General features: G+C 33.5%; 1 protein-coding gene across 1 annotated transcript in view; it reads left to right on the forward strand.

Annotated features, from left to right (window-relative positions):
- Positions 1–24,749, forward strand: part of LOC114339406 (angiopoietin-related protein 1-like) — a 262,517-nt gene that overhangs the window by 153,958 nt on the left and 83,810 nt on the right. The window contains exon 3 of the mRNA XM_050659347.1: positions 8,890–8,976. Coding sequence (XP_050515304.1) covers positions 8,928–8,976 — 49 coding nt within the window. The 5' untranslated portion in view covers positions 8,890–8,927. The remainder of the gene's footprint in view (positions 1–8,889; positions 8,977–24,749) is intronic.

Here is a 24,749-nt window from a genome sequence, read left to right on the forward strand (position 1 = left end):
CGTAAAAGATGTAAGTGATAATAAATATTGAGAAAACCGAAGTAATTACCCAGCTACCTGCTTTACCGCACGGTGTCGAAATTTCCTGTAATAAAATTTGACCCTTTGATTAGCCCATGTACCGGGTGTCCCAATAAGAATGGCTCTCGGCCATATCTCAGGAACCGTTTATAGTACAGCTTTGAGAAAAAAATATTTATAACCAAAGTTGCCTCGGGAAAAGCCTGGAAATTATTTTCATAATTGTAGGTCCACCGCTAGAAGGCGTAATTGAATATCAAAAATTAAAAAATCTAAATTTTACAAAATTTACCTAATGAAAGGAAACTGAAAATCCAATCATCGTATTCTTCATAAAATTCTGCGCATATTTGATTTTACAAGTTTAAGTCTACCTTTGCAAATAAGAGATGGGGGTGAGTGGGAAACTTCTTATGAAAAAATGGCTGTAAATCCGGTTCTGCTAAATCGAATTTTGCATACTTGGTCTTGTTGAAAACAGCTCTTTTTCGTCAATGTAAGAGTCTTATTTTCGAAATAGACTAAATAAGTAATATGCAAGATAGGAGGCGCTATTTAATTATTATCAGAAATCTCGTTTTCTTTTAAAAATATTAAATACAAGTATGCATTTTTAATCCTGTATTACAAAATTAGCAACATAATAACGAAAACCGCATGTCGATACCTTTTTTCTATCTCGAGATATCTTAAGAAATGTGTAAATTTTAAACATAACTGTTACTGTCACCGGTAAACGAGGTTAAGGAAAATTAGTGTGCTATGGAAAAACAAATAAACATTTTCCAGATGTAAACATGTATAATTAATTAAAACAACAATAAGATAAACAACACTATAAAATATAACAAGAAATAAAACAACTACTTACTTAGTCTTAGTGACTACCTAAATGTTCAAATTGTTGCCCATCATTTTGGATGCAAGCATTTACTCTTTCAAGAGTAGATTGAATAGCAACAGATTTTATTTGTGGGGACGGATTAAAGACCTTGTTTTTGCCGCTAGGCCCACTATTCGAGAAAACATGATATTTAATCTAGAGAATACGAAAGGCCATTCGAAGCATTGCGAAAGCAGAAATTGAGAATGCTGTTCAATCTACTCTTGAAAGGGTAAATGCTTGCATCGAAAATGATGGGCAACAATTTGAACATTTAAGTCGTCACTAAGTAAGTAGTTGCTTTTATTTCTTTGTTATATTTTATATAGTTGTTTGTCTTATTGTTGTTTTAATTAATTATATACGTTTACATCTGGAAAATGTTTCTTTGTTTTTTCCGTAGCACACTACTTTTCCTTAAGTTCGTTTACCGGTGACATTAACAATTTTTTAAAGCTTACACGTTTCTTAAGATATATCGAGATAGAAAAAAGGTATCGACATGCGGTTTTCGGTATTATGTTGCTAATTTGGTCTAATTTTGTAATACAGGATTAAAAATGCATACTGGTATTTAATATTCTCCAAATAAAACTAGATTTTCGAAAATAATTAAATAACGCCTACTAGCTGGCATATTACTTATTAGGCTATTTCGAAAATAAGACTCTTACATTGACGAAAAAGGCGGTTTTCAACAAGACCAAGTATGCAAAATTCGATTTAGCAGAACCAGACTTACAGCCATTTTTTCATAAGAAGTTTCCCACTCACCCCCACCTTTTATTTGCAAAGGTAGACTTAAACTTGTGAAATCAAATATGCGCATAATTTTATGAATAATACGATGATTGGATTTCCAATGCCCATTCATTAGGTAAATTTTGTAAAATGTTGATTTTTTAATTTTTGAAATTCAATTACGCCCTCTAGCGGTGGACCTACATTTATAAAAATAATTTCCAGGCTTTTCCCGAGGCAACTTTTGTCATAAATATTTTTTTCTCAAAGCTGTACTATAAACGGTTCCTGAGATATGGCCGAGAGCCATTCTTATTGGGACACCCGGTACAAACACAAGTTGGTGTCGAAAGTTCGCCCGCCGGTCAGTGTCATTATGTTTAGTAATTATAATACTTTAAGGGGAACGGTGCAAAATGCAAAATTTTGTCGCTTGTCAAAATTTTCAATGGGTTTTCAATTGATTCATTTTTTTCGAATCCTCAGAAAACTAATGAGTATTTTTGAAAAGTTTAAACGCAGATTGAAAGACTACTTTATTACCAAGGGCTGAAAGTCCCTTAGAATAAATGAAAAGTTTCTTTTGAATGAAATTTGCAATTAAAAATCAAAGTAAATTTTCTCTTTTATTTTTACCCTGTAACTTATTAAAATAAAAAATATAGAAGTTTTCAGGGTCTTTCAGCCCTCAGTAATAATGCAATCTTTCATTCTGCGTTTAAATTTTTCAAAAATATTTATTAGTTTTCTAAGGATATAAAAAAAAATGAATACCTTTAAAACACATTGAACATTTTGACAGGCGACATTTTTCACCCATGCCCTTAATTATGTAATTTAAAGGTCTTTTGACCCAATTCTGTGGCTAGTTTCATCTACAGATGTATAGACGTTCTAAATGATGATGGTCCAATAGGACCGAAAAGGTTCTGATGAATTTTATTATACAATGCATTCATAAAGTGTGGAAACGGTCTATTATCTCATGACTTAATTATTTTCTGAGTTAAAGCTCTGACAGGTAGATTCTTATTTTTAAATTATGATTTTTTGACGTACTTCCCATAATAGTGACGTCATCGATTTTTTCGTGATGACGTCATCTATGATTTTTTAAATCGCAATAGGGGTCGTGGGGTGGTTCGTTTGAAAGGTGATTCAATTCTCTATTCAGTAATATAAACATTAACATTATTATTTATATTGTATTTTACATTTATATTTTTAAACACTGCCTGGGGTAATTGCGGGGTGGATCGAGTAGCTCTGCGGTTACCACAGCCGGTCCCAAGCCCGGATAAAATGTGGAGGGTGATTGGCAAGGTTAGGAACCTACCAATCGTAAAAACGAATACTGCTCAAAGAAACAATGTGAAGCCTAGGAACCGGATTGATAATATGAAGACGACCACGGCAAGAAATAAGGACACGAGAAAAACCTCCAAAACCCAGATGAGAATATGAGAATTGGAAACATAAGATCGCTCAACACTAGAGATCAAGAAATAACCCAAGAGCTAAAAGAGAAAAAAATAGATATATGCGCTCTACAGGAGACCAAAAAGAAAGGAAAAGGCCAGTCAAAATTAGGCGAATATATACTAATCTACAGTGGAGTATCAAAAGCAAACAGGGCCAAAGAGGGTGTAGCCTTACTAATACACCAAAGATAACAAAATAACATCAAAGAGTGTCAATATGTGTCAGGAAGGATTGTCGCAGCAAAAATTAGAATGGAGAAGGAAGACCTGAACATCATCGGAGTATACGGCCCAGAAAATAGCAAGCCCCAAACAACAAGGGAAATATTCTATGATCAATTGCAACAAGTAGTAGATCAAGTTAGAGGAAAGTTGATTATACTGGCGGATTTTAATGCTCGAATAGGCAACCAAGTAATACCTGGAATTAAACAAAAACATAATGAGAATGTCAAAGACGAAAATGGAGAACTGATGATAAACTTCTGCACGAATAACGAACTTCGAATAAACAACAACTTCTTTGACCACAAAGACCAACACAAATATACATTCAATAATACCCGTGGACAAAGATCTATGATAGATTATGTTTTAACTAACAGAGATATACATCCATCAAAAATAATTGACGTAAGATGCCTCAACTCAGCAGATGTAGGTAGTGACCACAGCCTAGTATTATGTAAAATTAGGGGTGAAGTCGAGTTCGCTCCGCTTCGTTCAGGTATATTTTAGAAGAGTACGAATTGGCTCCCGCATGAATGCGGGTAGGCTCTCATATAATCGCGGGAACATTAGACATTGTTGCCAAATCGTGTAATATTTATGCTGCTTAGGAAATTTACATAGTGATATAGACTTTTTATAGGAAAATTATAGTTTTAGACAAATACTTTTAGAGTTTGTTTTAGTTCAACATTGGCATATGTGGCAATTTTAACACAAATTATCGGTGTCGGCCGGTATGCGCTCGACCGTTTTGCGCTCTTACCTGAAATCGACCGGTTTGCGCTCTACGCTCTAATACCCGAAAGTTAAGTTAGGACCGAAGGGTTAGGTCTTCCTCCTTTCCCATAGATATTTCTAGGAAGGTACCTGTTTCTAACAAAAAGAGAAAATTTGAAAGAAGTGACAACGCTGGGTGATATATTCGACATGTTTAGGTAAAATAAATTTTGTCTATGGGAGCCAATTCGGACTCTACCTTTTTTAGTTCAGGTAAAATTCTTACCATTGGGAGCGAACTCGACCCCGTCCAAAATTAGAATCACCATGAAATGCTTCACACCTAAAAGAGTGGCACCAACATAAACAAAAATCAAAGTCGAAGGACTAAGTACGGAATCCACGAAGTACTTATATAGAAAAAGAATATCAGAGAAGATTGCCGATAATGAAATACTAAAAAACGATAACATCGAGGAAAGCTGGGAAAAACTCAAAAGTAACATAATTAACGCAGCAACAGAATCACTTGGAGAGAGGAAAGTAACGAATACCAATATATCAAAAAAGAAAACCCCATGGTTTCGAGAGAAAGTGAAGATAAAATGTGAAGAAAAGAAGAAAGCCTTTTTACAATACAGAACACAACAAACACAACAGGCATACAACCACTATAAAAGAATTAGAACCGAAACAAACACTTAAGTCAGACAAATAAAAAGAGAACCCTGGGAGAGTTTCTCAAAACAGATGGAACACGACTTCTACGGAACACAAAAGGAAATATGGAGAATGATCAGAGGACAAACAAAAGGGATGAACGAACTAATAAAAACGAAACACATTCAGAAGGAAACTTGGGCAGACTATTTTCGATCCCTGTTTGCTAAAGATAACGATAACGAACCACCAACACCTGAAGTGACAACAAACGAAGAAATAAATATTGAAGAAGCAGAGGTAACGGAAGCATTAAGGAAATTAAAAAATAGAAAATCACCAGAAGAGGACAGAATATCGAATGAACTCCTAAAGTATGGAGGACAAGACCTGATCAAACAATTATTAAAACTAATTCAAAAAATAATAGAACAAAACAGAATACCACAAGAATGGAGATCAAGCATCCTAATACCTCTCTTCAAAAGGGAGAAAAATCGGACCCGGAGAATTACAGAGGAATTAATTTATTAAACATAACACTAAAATTAACGACCAAAGTGATAACAAACAAACTGAATAAAATTATAATATTAGCAGAAAAACAACAAGGTTTTAGGTCGGGAAGATCATGCAACGACGCTATATTTATAATGAGGCAGATTCAGGAAAAATCGTTAGAATACAACAAACCGGCATACTTATGTTTCGTGGACCTTAGAAAGGCATTTGACAGGGTCAAATTAAAGGACGTTATCCATTTATTGTACGCAAGAGAGGTACCTCTAGGAATAATTAAAACGATCGAAAATATCTACCATAACAACACAATAAAATTAAAAGTAGATGAAGAACTAACTGACCCAATTAAAGCTGGCAATGGGATAAGACAGGGAGACTCCCTGAGTCCTCTGTTATTCAACCTGTAAAAAAACAACTTAAAATAATCTGCTATCCAGACGACGCAATACTAATCTCTCAAAGTGAAGATGATTTACAACGAATGCTGAACGAATTTAATATAACCGCTAGAAAATTGAACATGATAATTTCCCCCAAAAAAAAACTAAATGCTAAATGCATGGTTATAACAGCAGATCTAATAAGTTGTAAATTAGAGCTGGAAGGTCAAATAATAGAACAAGTCATGGAGTTTAAATACCTAGGCATCACACTATGCAGCTACGGAAAGCTCGAAACAGAAGTGGACGATCAGGTGAATAAAGCAAACAGAGCCTCAGGTTGCCTGAATGAAACAATAAGGAGAACTAAAAACATCGGAAAAGAAGTGAAAGGCAGAATTTACAAAACAGTCATCAGACCAATAATGACATACGCGGCAGAAACACGACCTGATACAGAAAGGACAAAAAGGATGCTAGAAACATCAGAGATGAAAACATTGCGAAAAATTGATGGTAAGACGCTGTGGGATAGAGCTAGAAGTGCAAATATACGAAGGAGATGCAAGGTGGACAACATTACTAACTGGGTGAAAAGCAGAAGAGTAGAATGGAACGACCAAATAAGCCGAATGACAACAAATAGAGTAGTAAGGACGGCGAGAGACGGTTCCCCAATAGGAAGATGATCAGTGGGAAGACCACGACAAAGATGGAATGACAGCTTACTGAAGGTACATTTAAAAACAGACAGAGTAATGTCTATATAAAAATAAGAAGAAGAAGAAGAGAAGAAGACACTATTATTTATACCGGGTGGCCAAAAAATAATTTTTGAATTAAATTAATTGCCGCAAAAAGAAGAATATATGTAATTTATTTAAATCAAAATACATTTTACTGCTGTCAGAAAAGAGAAAAAAATGTTCATTTGACAAATAAACATTGCTTTTCGCTTAAATTAAATGTTCAAACTGCCAAGAGGCGGGTGTGTGGCTGTTTGACATTTAATTTAAGCAAAAAGCAATGTTTATTTATGAAATAAGCATTTTTTATATTATGCGGCATCAATAAAATGTATTTTGAGTTAAATAAATTACATACATTCTTCTTTTTGCGTCAATTATTTTAATCCAAAAATAATTTTTTTGGCCACCCGGTATAAATATTAATGTTATGTTTATATTACTGAATAGAGAATTGAATCAACTTTCAAATGACCTATCACACGACCTCTATTCCCGTTTAAAAAATCATCGATGACGTCATCACGCCCAAGTCGATGACGTCACTTTTATGGGATATACGTCAAAAAATCATAATTTAAAAATAAAAATCGACCAGTCAGAGCTTTAACTCTGAAAATAATTAAGTCATGAGATAATATACCGTTTCCAAACTTTATTAATGCACTGTATTATTGTGTTTTCAATTTATCAATCAAAGGCAAAATGAAAATTAAATTAAATTTTTTTTTTAAATAACGCGGGCACATAAATTTGATACACCCTGTATATTGAGCTGTAAATATTTATTAGAATTTAGTTTGGATGTAAGTAGATTTCTCTTTTAATGAGCTTTCCGATGAACCATTAAAGACTTTTGTGAATAATTAAAGTGAAAAGGACGATGTATTTAGATTTAAAATGGAAATAGATTGTTTATTTCGGGAACTATAGAATCTACAGGTAGAGGTAATTATCAATTTCTGGAAGAGTGGTTTAAAAGAAAGTTTGGAATTTTAATATTTGTTTCAACCCGAGTAAATATTGTAGGGTTCCCCGAAAGTAATTAGGATGGTCGAAATAATTTTGAAAATGACTGTTTGTTTGTCGAATGGAAAAGATTGTTTCTGATTCTTGGCAAAGTTGGAAGGGGAAAAGTGGTTTGAATGATTGAGAGAGTTTGAAAAATAATTCATTATGTTTTTGGCATCGCTGAAGAGCAGTTCGACGTTTTCGTGGATAGATAGTTAGCAAGTACCAGTGGCGTTTTGATAGTGGAGAATAGTGTTGAAAAGTGGAACGAGAGACAGATCAAATTGAGACGAAATACCTCTTTGATTCAGTATTATTGTGAAAAGGAAAGCAGAGAATTTTTGGAGTTTTGTTTGAATCGAGTACGTGTCAAAAGAGGCCCGGCTTGTTGGAGAATTGGTGCTGGTATGCTGATAGTTTTGAAGCTGGAGAACGGAGAGGGCTTTGATGAGTAGCCTTTGACATAGTCAACGAGGGAGAGCTGTTTTTGGGTCACGAGAAGACATCAGAGTGATTGAAGCAAAAGGTCAGTCAACTTATGTGAAAGATATTTTTATGTTCGGAAACTAAAATTTTGAGTAAAAAGCATATGAATTAAAATTCCAATATTTCTAAAAGTAAATAGGAAGTATAGCTAATCTTGCGAATACATAAATTTGTTTTGTTTAGTTTGTTTTACCAAAGTCATCGGGAACAAATCGATAAATTGTTTTTTTTTTTAACTATAATAAATTTAAGTGGTAAAACTTTCATTCGGACATCTGTGTCCACAGGTTTTTAGATTTGATAGATTTTAGAGTATTGATTTTGATAAATAAAAGACAATTCTGTATTTTTATTTTAATATTTTGCTTTATTTCTTTTCCTTATTTTATCCCGATTAGGATCAACTAAGAGATACTGAACCCACGAGAGAAGATAAGTATAACGTGAGATAATTTGGATTTTTTTTAATAGTATATAAAGGCACCCTGAGATTTTTATTCATTTTTTATGTATGATTTGCGACAATTAAATAATTAATCAAATAAATAATAATTAATATAAAATTAATAAGAAGCAGATCATAACAGTATATAAATTATTATGCCATTTTACATTTAAAATTTTTATTTTGTAAGTTTTTAATTTATTACTGTTTTGTATTTTGAGAACGATTTTCAAAGTGGAAATCGAATAGTCAAAATAAAATTATTTTGAAATAAAGTTGTGGCTTATTCCCAATAAAAATATTAAATTTCATCGTTATAATTTACTATTCGTTAATATTCGTTAAATTTTTCTTCATTTTTATGTCTCTCTCTCTTTCTCTCTTTCTCTCTCTCTCTCTCTTTCTCTCTCTTTCTCTCTCTCTCTTTCACTCTCTTAACACGAAAAAAAATGTAAGCTAACATGAATTCGTTTTCGTCTATAATTAATCTATTATTTTTATATGGTAATACATAATTTAGTTGAATGTGATTCCAACTTTCTATAAAACATATAAACTGTTTTAGGACCCTCATCAACATTCAACAAATCAACAAATTTTGGTATGGTAGATCGTAATCGTTTTAGGAATTGTAAGGAAATATTTGATTCAGGTATGTATTGCCCTTAAAATATACATAACTAAATACATATAATACCAAGAAATGAGATATACACTTGAGAGCAAAATAATCGACTCACTCGATGAATTATACATGTTAGATATCTTGAATTTTGTAAACCTGTTGTCCGCTTTGAGTGATTTTTTTGATCAGACACTTTCTGACTCTTACCAATTCGATATCCATTAAATTGTTAATTTGTCATAGCCTACTATGGACTTTTTTAATAAACAAAGCAGAAAATGAGTATTTATTTATGAAAGTCATCGCTAGTTCTTAACGTACCTAACTTTTTTATTATCCAATATAAGCAAATAAATCAAAGAAGAAAATGTTAATAAAGCCTAAGGCTACGAATAAGTTTTAATTTCATTATTTAATATATGCAACAAGATCCCAGAAAGCGTCCCGAACTTTAAGGAAAAAACACAGTATGATTACACACACCCGGTATAAAATGACATGTACTTGCCTGGCAACATTATTATTACAGCAGTATTGTTAAAGAATAGGGCTATCACATACTAAAAAAATCACTCAAATCGTACAACAGGTTTAAGAAATTCGAGACATCTAACGTGTATTATAATCCATCGAGTGAGTCGATTATTTTGCTCTCAAGAGTATAAAAAGTAAAATAATTAGATACCTATCTCAGAGAGATTCTCATAACATAACAAAAACAAAAGGAAAACTATGTAAAAGAAGAGACGCCATAAAGAATATTCCAAATGAGTAGTTAAAACAGATGCAAACCAAAACAAAAGACGACCGCAAAGCTAAAGGACAAAGAGAATAGCAAAAAAAAAGATATAAAAACAAACAATAAAAAACAAAAGTTTGAAGAGGAAGATGTAAAACTGTCTACACACGCCCTAACAATCTGACAACCTGGCCTGACACGACAAAATTCCCCGACAATTTTTGTCGGAGTCAGCACACGTCCCGACAAAAGTATCTGACAAAACGACAAATAAGTAAAATTATTATTTTACTTACATTTTGTCTAAACATGATGTGTATTTAAGTCGTATGTATTTTTAAATTTCTACCGTCATTATTAAGTGTATAAAACGTGCAACATTTTAAAATATTTATACACCTCCAAGTAGTAAATTCTCATAGTTAAGAGGATGTGTACAAAGTTTCGGCTCGAATGCTCTTTAAATGGTATTCATTTTTTTCGAACTCTGAGAAAATTACGAGTCTGTTCGCAATTTTTTGAGAGCTTACTACAAGTTTGACCCTCATTAGGGAACTAAAATACAGAGAGGATAGGTAATGTGATATAATAACAAAAGCCAACCTAAAACTCGCAGTTTAAGATGTTTTCGACTAACCCACCTTGTATCTGAAGGAATACAATAGAGTTGTAAAGCTGATAATCCGATTTTGAGTAAAAATTACCAACCAGTGTCGTAGAGTATATGATAAGACATTTATTTGAACTAAATAAATAATATATTAATATTTTTAAATGTATTTAATGTAAATTGCATTCTTGTTTTAATAAAATTTCTTTATTTTATTCAAAAATCAAAAGTTACTTGCAATTTGTAAAAGATAAATTTATTTAATTATTACCATAGAGGTAGGTAAATATTAACATATAATGAGCCTACGCTCCGCGCTTCCTGACAAGATCTCTTGGACTGGTTTGGTGCTATCTCTTTCTAGCACATTGTATCGAGAAACTAAAATGACATTAGGTGTGAGTATAGGCACGGAAAGGGAGGACTTCCGTCGCAGGTTTACTATCCGTAAAAGTGAAACAGCACTAAGCCAAATAAAAAAGATGGTGTCGTCACTTCGCTCTGAATGACAATATGTCTATGATAATAAATATATAAGTCTATGATTAATACCTATTTTTAAATTATACAAATTACGATTACAAAACTAGTCAAATTCAAAATAAACAAAATCATCTTCGGAATCCGAGTCGTTTTGCAGGTTAATAATTAGCGGGTGTGTCTCTACCGTCGTGTAAATTACGTTATCAAAATCCCACATTATTTTTGGTTCTTCTTCTATTACATGTCTTTTGCATCTCTCTAGTTTTGTTCTGTAATATGTTGAAAAGACTCAACAATTCACGAACAGCTTGTATTTTATATAACGTATTTTTTCTACCCACAGAACTTTTCATTTGTTCCCAAATGAGTTCAATTGGATTTAATTCGCAGTGGTAGGGTGGAAGTCTAAGAACTATGATGTTTCGCCTTTTCGCCATTTTGTCAACTATGTATTTCTTAAACTAAGATTTGTGGTGCCGGGCAATTTTTAAAGTTCTGCTTTAACCATTCCATCTTCGTAAGACAGAGACTTATACCGCAGCCAGTCAAGGATATCCTGTTCCGTCCACGCAGTCGTTGGAAGTGTTTCTAGTAGTCGTGAATGATAAGGTGCATTATCTACATAATACTATAATTGGATTTGGTGCTTTATGTTCAATCGTCTGCTCAAAATACTCTTCGAAAACATCAGTTGTCATTTCCTCGCGAGTCTTTTTTGCTTTTGTATTGAAATTCCAACAAACCATGCTTAACAAATCCTTTTTCGCTGCTAATGTGAGAAACTATTAATCTATTATCTTTACCAGAAGGCGGGTAAATACCAGTAGACCAACCTTCCATAGAGGCTTGCCTGGAGCTTGATATATTTTTATCTGACCACATGTTTGTTAGACTATGACCTGAGTTTACCCACGTTTCTTCCTGATAGTAGATTGGCCTTCCTTTATCCCGGAATTTTCGTATGAATCTTAGATAATTTCTTGTCCAACATATTATCTCTTCCAGGTCGATCAAAAGTGATTTTTGTCTGATTTCTCCCACCAGAAATCTAATTCTTTTAAAACTTGCCACAATTTGGTTCGTCCGATATGAGGCAAATCCGAGTCGTCTATAACATCTTGTTTAAGTTGTTAGTTTTATTTAAATTGGGTATTTCTTTTTTGAAAAAAAAAATCCGTGAATTTTCCTTCGAATACCCTTTTTGACAAGTTCATCAATTTTAATAGGCTTTTCTTCTCTTTGATTGTTTATTTTTATTTGGGTAGTTTGCTTTTTTCTTTCTGATAGGAACCTGTAACTACATTGTTTACTCCCCTACGCCCGTCATGTTGGCACAACTTTCGATTATGTTCCGAGCAGTGTTTCTGGGATTCTGAGAAACTAGAGCATGGCATTATCCGTTCTTTTATATGGCGTGGAGTCATGGACCTTAACTGAAGCATCACTGAAGAGACTCGAAGCATTTGAGATGTGGTGCTATAGACGCATGTTGGGGATATCCTGGATAGACAGAGTTAGCAACGAAGAAGTTCTACATAGAATTGGTAAAGAGCGCGAACTAGTCGTAACCATAAAACGTCGCAAACTGGAATACCTGGGCCATACAATGCGCAATGAACAACGATATGACCTACTTCGGACCATATTTCAAGGTAAAGTGCATGGGAAAAGAGGTCCAGGACGAAGAAGAAGATCCTGGCTGCATAACCTGCGAAAATGGTTTAACTTAACCACTACCGGACTTTTCAGGGCAGCAGTCAACAAAGTCAGAATAGCCATGTTAGTGTCCAACATCTGTAACGGATAGGCACCATAAGAAGAAGAAGAGCATGGTAAACGTTATGTCTTCTCTCTTGGTGAATTGACTGTACGCAACAGTACCGGTGTAAAAATTGATGATGTTGATGTGCGTATATGTTCGTAGGAATATGGAAAAAAATCTACTCCCGCACTACACAAAATTCGCAAAAAAATATTCGAGACGCTAATTACTGCCCTATTTTATTCAAAATAGAATATCAATAAACGTTTTGGAAAGGAAGATAAATGTAAATCTCCATTAATTTTAATGAATAAACACTTCCGGAACCTCCGCCTATGATTTTACTACTTTTACGACCGTTTTATGACTTTGAGGCAAATTTTGTGCTCTCAAGAATATACGAACGGACGTAGTAAGTATTTTTGAAAAATTTAAATAAATAATGAAATTTTGCGTTCTTACCGAGGGCTGAAAGTCACTGAAAACTTCTATAATGTTTATTTTAATAAGTTACACGGGTGAAAAACTAAGAGAAAATGTAGTGTGATATTTAGTCTCAAATATCTCATTCAAAAGAAACTTTTTATTAATTCTGAGGGACTTTCGGCCCTCGATAATAATTTAGTTTTTCATTCTGCGTTTAAATTTTTTAAAAATATATATTAGTTTTTTCAAGATTCGAAAAAAATGGACACCATCCCGTGGTGATATTTTCCAAAACGAACATTCGCTACCTTTGTCATACAACGCACTGAGTCGAGTAGAATGTGATGAAAAGACAGTGAAAATTTTAAATATTTGACAGGGCGTCGGGAATATTTTGAGTTGTTGATTAAATAATATTGATAGTGTATTTGATAAATAATTGGTCTAAGACTTTTATTACCTAATAAAAAGTTATTTACTGTTTATTATTTATGGAAGATCTAAGTAGAGGATACACCAGGGTATGTTCTGTGATCCAAGTATTTTGTTGTAAAAGATGTTTAAAATTTTAAGCGTTCCATAGTAACAATAAACATTTGATACAATAAAAAGATCAAAATTAATGGTAGCTCTGAAAGAAATGGGAATACAAAATAAATTAAGAAGATTAATACAAATGACAATGAGTAGAACTGTAGTTAGCATAAAAACTCAAGTAGGCGACACAGAAGAATTTGTCATCAATAAAGGCGTGAGACAAGGAGATTCGTTATCAGCAACTCTGTTTAATCTTGCCCTAGAATACATCGCCAGGAAGATCAACAAAGGCACCCTCCGAACGAGAGAAGGACAAATAATAGCATACGCTGATGATATTGTTCTAATAACAAAAAATAGAAAAACAATGGAACGAATGTTAAACGAATTGGTAACAGAAGGAAAAGTAATGGGATTAAAAGTAAACCAAGAAAAAACCAAAATAATGAGATTTGACAAAAACTTTGAAAAGACAAAGGTTAGAGAAGGAGAATACACTTTTGAAGAAGTCGAAAAATTTAAATACTTAGGAATATTAATAACAAACAATGGAGAAAGAGAAACCGAAATCAAAGAAAGGATTATTACAGCAAATAAGAGCTTCCATGCAAATAAAAAATTACTTAAAAATAAGTTATTGAGTAAGAAATCAAAAATGAAAGTATACAAAACAATAATTCGACCGACGATGATGTATGCAGCAGAAACTCTTAGCATGACAAAAAAACAAGAGGAAAACCTTAGAATACAAGAAAGAAAAATACTAAGAGCAATACTAGGACCAATAAAAATAAGTGACAATGAATTTAGACAAAGAACGAACCTTGAGCTACTGGATGAAATTAAGGAAGATATAGTGTGTAAAATAAAACAGCAAAGAGCAAAATGGCTAGGACACATATGGAGATCCGGATCAACTACGACGATATTCTCAATATTGGAATGGACACCAGCTGGCAAGAGAAGACGTGGAAGACCAAGATCTACATGGTTACAAGAAGTAGTAAGTGATCTCAACAAGACGGGCATACGACATTGGAAAGAAAAAACCAGAGACAGGAAAGAGTGGAGAAAAATAACCGAGAAAATTAAATAACGAACATGAGGACTGATCTACCTCAAACCATAGATCTAGAGAGCGTAAGCGGCGTAACCCCTAAAGGGGTGTTGGGTGTTTAGCCACTATATATACATAGTAACAATTTATTATTAAAAAATCACTTTATCACTTTTCCTCTTTTCTCGATTGAGTATTAGTTTTTGTGGTACAGTATATAAATTATTACAATCACTGAATACATAGTTAGTGAAAAAATTATCATATTAGTTAACTGAATTAATAATTTAAGCAATTATACAACTAACAGTTATCCAAGAATATTCAATAGCCATCTCTTTAAAGTTGCTGATGACATTGTGAAGTAATGTTTACATATCCATACCAGTGAGAATTTTACTACACATAATTTGCCGTGTAAAGACAGAAAAAGTAGGGATAGCCGTAAAGTATTTGCGCCTACATTCTTAACACGTCATTTGTGTATAAATAGATCATTAACGAATACGGAAAGAACGGAATAAACAACTTATTACGAATATGGTAAATGGTATATGTAAAATTATCATTTGTTTACATCTTTTCTAAACCTAATGTGTGTAGGTAAGCTTTACTTTTAAATTTGTAAAGTCATAATTGGAGTTAAAAAATGCAACCTATTAAAATACTGCACCAGGTAGTAAATTATGTAAATACTCTACATTATAGAACTTAGCATAGTTAACACTTAATTGGTGTCCACCGCTTCACAAAAGCCATTCGTATAGATTATTAACAATTATTCATTCTTGTTGGAGTCAGAAATCAGGCCAACAACGCTACACACGTCCTGACACACTAAATTTGTCAGGATATTGGAATAGCAGTACCACCCGACATAATCGGTCAGCCTAACTGTCAGGATTGCTCATTTGGGTCGTACGACAAGCCTACATACGCTCCAAATGTCAGACCCCAAAGTTGTTAGCCCCGACAGTCAGGTGTTTTTGTCACAGCGTGTGTAGACGGTTTATTGTGAAAACATTATTACTGCTAGAAAAAATGGTAGAAGTAGGAAAACAAGTAACGGAATGTAGAGTAGCGTTTACTTGTCTACAACAAACCAGATAAAGAGGACAAGGCACGTTGATAAAAAGGAATACTGAATCTGATACGCCAACGAGGATAAACAAAGATATAGAGGAACAGCATTTATACTCCAAAGGGAATTAAAAGATAAATTTTGTCAAAGGACATCGCACACATCTTATGGAAAATATAATGTCACTCAAATTCAATAAAATTTATACGAATAGATTCGTTTTAAATTAACGGTCAAATCTTATCATTGCGCCAACTCTGTATTTTCAATAATAAGAGCAGAAATTGATATAAATAAATCTGAAATCAAATGGGTACGTACATAAGTTAGAGGGAGAAAAAATATTTTAAAATACCCAGATTATCGGTACTCCATAAATCAGCAGATTAGTTTCACTAATCCGCTTAGGCCCAGCGGGGTTTAAGCTGTTTTGCATAGCACTCAGAGCAATAATGATTGTAACTAACACTTTATGGACTCCAAAAATGTGATTTCGATAAACTTTAATTGCAATTTGCGCCGCAATTAATCATAATTAGGAGTTGACGCACTGATAAGAATTGACCGTTAATTTAAAACGGATCTAATCGTATAAATTTTATTGAATTTGAGTGACATTATATTTTCCATAAGATGTGTGCGATGTCCTTTGACATGATAAAAATATATCTTGATAAAATATACCCTTTATGGTGGCTCCCGCCTTCTGAGCCACCCTGGATACTGAGGGGTGGTTACCCCGACTATGAGGGTTGATGTAGTAAATATAGTTCGTTGTTAAGACATTTATTTACACGTTAAATATATCACAGAAAATAACTGGTGGTATATTATTTACTTGAAATCGATGTTACCCCGTCGAATCTCAACTGCTAATTGATTTATCTGTTCTCGTAAAAATATAATTAAAGTCGGTTATTGTTTATTTACTGTTTTGGTAAGACGAGGTGACCGTGATTTAAAGTGCTGACTGTTAATAAACACCCACTGAATATTATTGCAACTCGACCTTGTATCAAATACTAGCATGCAAAACTAGGTTACTCGTATTTATTAAACAAACATTACCACGGGCATTTAATTATTAAAAGGTTTATTTGTAATATGATGTTTATTAAGATGCTGTGTATCCCAATTCATCTTCCCCTTCCCCCGAAAATTTTCTGACTACGGAAAAGGAAGAAAATTTTTCTAATAGTACCACTAATTACTTGCTGCGTTTTACGAAGTACAATATATACATTTTTCCTATAAATACTAATTAGATACAAAAAATAAAAGTGAAAATGTTCGTTATCTAGACTGTTCCCGTTTCACTTGTCACTCACGGTGTTCTCGGATTGTAAGCATATAGTCTATTCTTATGTATTTCCTTGATTTTATTGTTTTCCGATCTGATCTTACAATTAACATTATTTACCTCTGTTATTGTGAAAGGGCCTACATAAAGACTATCAAACTTACCATTCTCTTCCCTTTTTACCAGGACTAGGTCTCCTATTTTAAATTGTTGTGGTGTTGCTTTGAGCTTATTCTTTTCTTGTCGCTCTTTTTTGTGCTTTAGTAAGAAGGTTCTAGCTCTCTCGTGTGCGCTTTGTAGTTTGTAACGTAACTCATTGTAGTAAGCATCTATATTGTAACATGGTTGAACCTCCTGTGTAAGGTCTTCTGGTAGGTTAACCTTCCTGCCATATAATAGTTCAAACGGTGTGTAACCATGGTACGCGTTAGGGGTTGTATTGTAGCAGTATGTGAACATCCTGCAACACACATCCCAATTTTCTCTGTCTTCATCTATGAATGCTCTTACGTACTCGTTTAATGTTCTGTGTAGTTTTTCGCAACTTCCAATGGACTGTGGATGGTATGCCGTTGAGAAGTTGTGCTCTATTTTTAATAGCTTTGTTAGTTCCTGCATTACTTCATTTTTATATTCTGTGCCTTGGTCTGTTCTTATTTGCTTCATGAGTCCATATGTTGGTATGAAATGATCAAAAATTCCTCGGGCTATTGTATCTGCTTCTTTATTGCACACGGGTATGCTGACCGCGTATTTAGTAAGTTCACATAACATTGTTATACAGTATCTATTACCTTCGTTACTTTTAGTGAATGGACCTATCGTATCTATATATACTATGTCCCATGGTTTGGAAGAAGTGTCCGATATCACGAATTCTTCGACATGTGTTTTTTTCGGTTTATTAATTTGACATTTATGACATTGTTTAACGTATTTTCTTACGTCTTTTTCCAAATTTTTCCATCTAAATCTTGCTTTTAGCTTCTTTATGAGTCTGTTATTTCCTACGTGTCCTCCAAACATCGGATGATTGTGATATTCTTCTATTAGCCTGTGTTTTTCTTTGTCTTCTTCTATTGTTTCTGTTACTTCACATATGTATATTTCAACATTATTTAATATTTTGTTTCCTTGTTTAATAAATTCCTCAATTGTGCACACTTTAAAAATAATATCGTTTACGTATATTTTTACTTTTCGTACTGCATTCTCTACCGCCAGCTTATCAAGCTGTGCCAACATTTGGTTTAAATCGAAATGATTGAATCCTGTGGCTATGCTCTTGCTGCACTTTATTTTGTTTTTGACCCTAATGCTCAGCCTTGGTGAGATTAGTTCTGCTCCAAAAGACAAAATTGGTAGTCTATGCGCCTCTAAATTATTTAGTACCTTTCTTACTGTCTGTTTGTGGGCTTCTGGCTGTAGTGCGAGTTCGCTTTCTGCCTTCGTTTGCCTTGCTTCCTTCTTATTTTCTCCTGCTTGAGCTCGTGTTATAGCTAATATATGGGTATTGTCTATGTATAGGTTCTTTAGTTGATGTAATGTTATTCTTGAAAGACTATCTGCATAGTTATTTTTCCCTGTTATGTATTCTATTTCGAAATCGTATTCCTCTAAATCTAATCTGATTCTTGTAAGTTTCGAAGTTGGTTCTTTCATTGCAAATAAATGTGTTAGTGGTTTATGATCCATTTTTACTAAAAATGTTGGTGCTCCATATAAATAACATTTGAAATGATTAATTCCCCAATGAATCGCTAGTAATTGTTACGGTTGAAAGGTCTTTTTCTCAAAGTTCTTGTATAATTCATAATGAATATCAAATTTTGATAAGATGTATAACAAGTTGTATACCTATTAGGCCTTATTTAACATTTAAATAGTAACGGAAATAGTAAATACTATATTTTATTTTGATTGGGCTAAGTTCAAGGTTTCTGTCAGGTGCGAAATAGATAATTAATTTTGAGGCTGGTCTTCGTTGATAGCTTGAAGTAAAAGCATGGTTTTTTAAGTAAACCGATCAGACTTCGATCAAGATGTGCATATATTATCACAAATTATATTTTGGATTATTCTAAAGATTACATCAGTTTGTGGAACATCGTATGGACTTAGTTTTCCGATTTCTTGTTGGAGATTATAGAATCTAGTTTCTGTGAAAGCCTTCGTTAGCCATACATTTTTTGCACGAAGAAAAAAACCACGTGTTTCCACCGCATAGATTTTCCAGAATTTTGTATACAGGCTGAGAATTATATGTATTTTAAATATTAGTTGGAGACCTTTGTCCGCTGAAGTCGGATATTTATTCCGATTTGATGTTTGCCGAAATGCAGTAATGAAGTTGTTGGATGCAACTTTTTCTATTGGTTGTTTGTAAGAATGTTGATGGTGTGAAGACGTTCAAGTTTTGGAACTAAAGGTTAGTGAAATTATTTACATCACTACTTTCGCGTAGAAAAGACTATTCTTTTGTTTGTTTTTTTTATTTGAGAGACACTTCAACATCTCACTAGTCAATCTGTTCCTAAGATAGATAATATTTTATTACTTCATTAAAGTCATAATAAAATTATTATTCAACAGTTTTATTTTAAAATAATGTAAAGAGCTCTTAGGGAATTTAGGTACTTTAGTTGAAACCTCTTCGAGGTGACTTTTTAGCAAGTGTTTTTCTCTTTCATTTCAAACATTGTAACGATATACTTATTATATTGATGTTTATAATAAATAATATTTGTTTTGGTAATAAAGTTATATGTATTTACTATTTAATTTATAATTCTCACATATTTTTGCTGGCGCCCTGTAATTAGATATTCCTAAAATCTACTTTGAATAAATCATTTTAGGCCAGACTAAAATGATTCCTTCTTATGTTTTCTAACCCACCCCAGAGAAGTCTCAAATCTCTATGGTCTGACTTTTATTTGTTTGTTTTCTTTAAATTAACTATAGCTGTTACAGAGAAAGCGTCTTTCTTGGTAACAATATATTTTGGCGCCCAACGTGGGCGCCATTTATTTGTTTTCTTTAAATTAACTATAGCTGTTACAGAGAAAGCGTCTTTCTTGGTAACATAATTCCTTAACGATTATAGGTTTATTACATTCTCCTTTATTAAAACTTCTTGATGCGTATGCTATAGGTAGGTCTATTCCGTTATAATCTTGACTTAAAATTGCTGAACAACTCTCGTTGGATGCGTCTGTTGTTAGGATGAATTGTTTATTGAAATCTGGATATTTTAGGATCGGTGGCTTCATCAGAGATGATTTAAGCTTATTGAATGCTTTTTCACATTCTTCTGACCAAAAAAATTCTACTCCTTTTCTTGATAATCTGTTGAGTGGTCTGCATATTTCAGCAAAATTTTGAATAAAACGTCTATAATAGTTACAAAATGCTACGAACCTTTTTGTTTCTTCCGCTGTCTTAGGTGTCGGGTATTGTTCAATCGTTGCATATTTTGCTTTGTCTGGTGATACTCCTTCCTGAGAAAGATCATGTCCTAAATATGTTACTTCTCTTCTAAAAAATTGACATTTTCCTGGGTTAAGTTTCAAATTGAATTTTCGACAATTCTCAAATGTCTTTTTCAGGTTGTCTAGGTGATGTTTTTCAGATATTCCTATCACTACTATATCGTCCATGTAAAGAAATGCTTTGTCTGGTGTTAATCCTGAAAATGCTATTGATATCATCCTTGAAAAGCTATTTGGGCTTACATTTAATCCAAAAGGTAATCTGGTAAATTGAAATGCTCCATTTTCTGTGCTAAACGATGTGTATTTTCTCGATGATTTTTCTAATGGTATCTGGTGAAAACCTGACATTAAGTCTATAACTGAAAACCATTTTGCTCTTCCTAGTTGATCTAGTATCGAGTCTATCCTTGGTAAAGGAAATTTGTCTGTGACTATTTTCTTGTTCAGTTGTCTAAAATCTATGCATAATCTCCATGCTTTGTTTCCATCTATCGCCTTTTTCGGTACCAGTACTACTGGGCTCTTGTATTCTGATGTAGACGGTTCTATTATTCCTTGGTCTCTCAGTTTTTGCACTTGCCGGTTTAATTCCTCTGTTTGTGCATGAGGTGTCCTATAGTTTTTAATGTATACCGGAGTTTGGTCTTTAACTCTCAGTTTCTGCTCGTAGAAGTTGTTACATGTTAGCATGTCGTGCCTTAGGGCGAATATATCTGAATAATCTTCACATAAAGATACTAACTTATCGCGTATGTATTCTGGAATGTCTAACTTCAATGATTCCCGTAATTCCTTTTTCCTATCCTTGCTGTCGTTGATCAGTCTATATATGTTGAATAATTTAATGTCTAATGTTTTGATTTCGTTCGTCTCTACTTTTACTGTTTCGTAGGTTGTGTTCAAAATTTTGATGTACGGATTATTACTTGAAATAATTGCTCTCGCTATGAATATTCCTGGTTGTATTTCTTGTTGTTCCACTATCCTGTCGTTCTTCAGCGTTTGAAAAATTTTTACGATTCTGTAAATTTCACATCTGGGCGGTATTATTATCGTGTCATTATCTATATTATCCAAAATGTTTGTACTAATGTAACAATCGTTGTCCTCTTTAATGTGCATTTTAAGGTTAGCATAGTCTAGTATGCATTGAAAATTTGAAATGAAGTCTCTCCCAATGATTCCGTCGGTTGGAATAGGAAAGCTAGGTTCCACTAATTGAAAGATATGCTCAAATCGAGATCCTTTTACTTCTAGTGTTGTTTCAACTTCTCCCATTGTTTGTAATTCTCCTTTAGTTACTCCTTTTATTTTCGCTTTTGTGTTTCGTTTCACATGTTCCTTCATAAAATCTTGTGAACATTTCAGTATTGAAATATCAGCTCCTGTGTCTATGATAAAGGTATTTGTGTTTTCTAGGATTCCTGTTTTCATTCGTACAAAATTCGTTAGGTTTAAGTCGAAGTTGTAAATATTATATTCCACTTCTGACTGTGTACTTTCCTTGTTTCGTTCATTCAAAACCCCAACTGCTGGTTTTCTGTTTCCTCTTGGCTGTCTTCTAACTCAAGTAGCCTTACGTTTCTGTTTCGTCCTCCTCTCTGGTTTCCTCTGTACGTTTGGTTGTTGAATTGTCTATATCCTCTGTTGGAATAATTCCGTTGGTTTCCTGTTTCTTCTCCTTCGTTCCGTTGTCCGAAGTTATTTCTTCTTCCTCTGTCGTATTTGCTGTGGTATCCTCTTCGGTATTGCTGTTGTCCTCTCCTATTTTCATAATTCGTCCTATAATTGAACACTCTTCCCTGTGTGTTCTCCTCTGTCGTATCAATCGATAAAAATTTAGATACTACTTCCTGCGGTGTTGTGAAATTACCTGCCTCCAGTATTAACTTTGCTCTATCCGTATTAACGTTCCGCTTCATTGTTGCTACAACTGTTTCCGTTGTGTATTTTTTCGCTAGCTCCAATGGCATTCCTTCCGATATGTATGCTACTTTCAACTGTTCCGCTAATTCCTCTACTTCGGATGCGTACACTGCTGCATCTTTGTTTCCTTGCCTTTTCTTTGTTAACTTGTCTATTATAGTTTTCGGATTGTCACCTCTTAATTCTTTCTTCAGTGCCGCTGCTATAAGTGGGATCGTATCCTCTGTAGTTATCAGATTTCTAGCCTTATTAGTCAATATTGTTTTTATTAATGTTATTGCTGTTTCTTCATGTCCTTCTGCTATTTTTCCAAGTAACTCTAATGCGTCTAAAAATGGTTGAAATTTCCCTGCGCTTCCATCAAACTCGTTGGGCAATACCTTGCTTGCAATATTCAAAAATTCGTTGATTGTCAGAGCCATGTTTAATATTTTTATCTCTTGTTTTATGTCGCTTTTTCCCTCTTTTATTTCCTCGTCAATTTTTTCCTCTATCTCCTCGTCACTTTTTTCCTCTTCTACTTCTTCGTCGCTTTGTTCTTCCTCTATTTCCTTGTCGATTAGTTGATGTATTGAACTTGGAACTACTGTCCTTAAGTTTACAGCTTGAAATGAGCGTATAACTTTGTCTCTTATTTTTCCGAAATATTTGTTGCACGCTTCTCTTTGTTTGTCCGATAGCGCTTCCCAATTTTTCTTCGTTAAATGTGTGAATTTGTTATACAATTTAATTAGCTGTGTCGTTACTTCTTCTTGTATATCCTTAGATTTAGGTACTTTCTTCTTCAAGACCCTTCTACTTTGTCTTGTTACTTCTTGCGTAATCTCCTCAACTATTTTGATGAAATCTTCCCAAGTAACTTTGTTGCTACTCATTTATTCATAATTTTCTTATTCCTGTACCCGTAACGAACGCATAAATTTGACAGTCTTATAGTAAATATATATGAAAAATATTATGTCAAAAATAGTAAAAATATAGTAAATTGCCATAAAAATCAGTATATCACTCAATATAAATCACCATTAAAAAGGGGTCTACTGCTTAGCCAATACAATGTAATAAAAATCAGTAGTCAATTAATAAATGGATAAGAATCAGCAAAGATAAAATATGTTGGTAAATATATAAAGATCATATAAAAATCAGTATCAAATAAAATGTATCATTACGTCCTATAATAACTAATATCAGGGTTAAAAAAAAATTCTGTATATTTTGATAAATATTGGTATCATAAGGAAATTAAAATAGAATAATTAAGTAAAAATAGGTAAAACTTAAAAGGTAATGTGCGTCTTAAATGATAATTACGTTAATATTACTTTATACTTTATATTTTATATTATACGAATAAGGAAATACCATAAAAATAGATAATATGGACTCACCACTTTTACACGTTTGTGTTCGTATCACCCAAAAGTCCTCGCTGCACGTTCCATAGCATTGTCCATTTTCCCACGAGGTTCCATCTCCATACCATATTCCATTTTCCATACCATTCCATTTTCCATACCTCAGCTCCGTCTAGGGCCTGACGTCTCCATCCTTTTTATGTGGGCACGCCGCTTCTATCTAGGGTGGTCGAGGTGCAAGAACATTGACGTGTTTTCCCATTTCTCGTTCTAGACTGCTTGTTCCTTACGTTCTCGCCTGGTCTTGGATCGCCATATGGTAGCTCCCGCCTTCTGAGCCACCCTGGATACTGAGGGGTGGTTACCCCGACTATGAGGGTTGATGTAGTAAATATAGTTCGTTGTTAAGACATTTATTTACACGTTAAATATATCACAGAAAATAACTGGTGGTATATTCTTTACTTGAAATCGATGTTACCCCGTCGAATCTCAACTGCTAATTGATTTATCTGTTCTCGTAAAAATATAATTAAAGTCGGTTATTGTTTATTTACTGTTTTGGTAAGACGAGGTGACCGTGATTTAAAGTGCTGACTGTTAATAAACACCCACTGAATATTATTGCAACTCGACCTTGTATCAAATACTAGCATGCAAAACTAGGTTACTCGTATTTATTAAACAAACATTACCACGGGCATTTAATTATTAAAAGGTTTATTTGTAATATGATGTTTATTGAGATGCTGTGTATCCCAATTCACCTTGATAAACGCATACTCATCAACAGAGGCAACAGATACGACTACAAAACAATCATTTTATAACAGGCTAGAAGAAATAATAGCAAAGTGCTCATTTTGCAGTATATATGCAGACATGATGCAGATATATAAATAATAATAGTCTAAGAGCTAGTGAACCCTCCGAATAATGGTCTTCCTGCAAGGCTAGAAATTTGTACAGTGATAATTCATAGCACACCAAGGCTAAAAACCATGACCTGGCAGGTATCAGCCCTGCA

The sequence above is a fragment of the Diabrotica virgifera genome, chromosome 8, assembly GCF_917563875.1.
Source record: "Diabrotica virgifera virgifera chromosome 8, PGI_DIABVI_V3a".
Classification (NCBI taxonomy): domain Eukaryota; kingdom Metazoa; phylum Arthropoda; class Insecta; order Coleoptera; family Chrysomelidae; genus Diabrotica; species Diabrotica virgifera.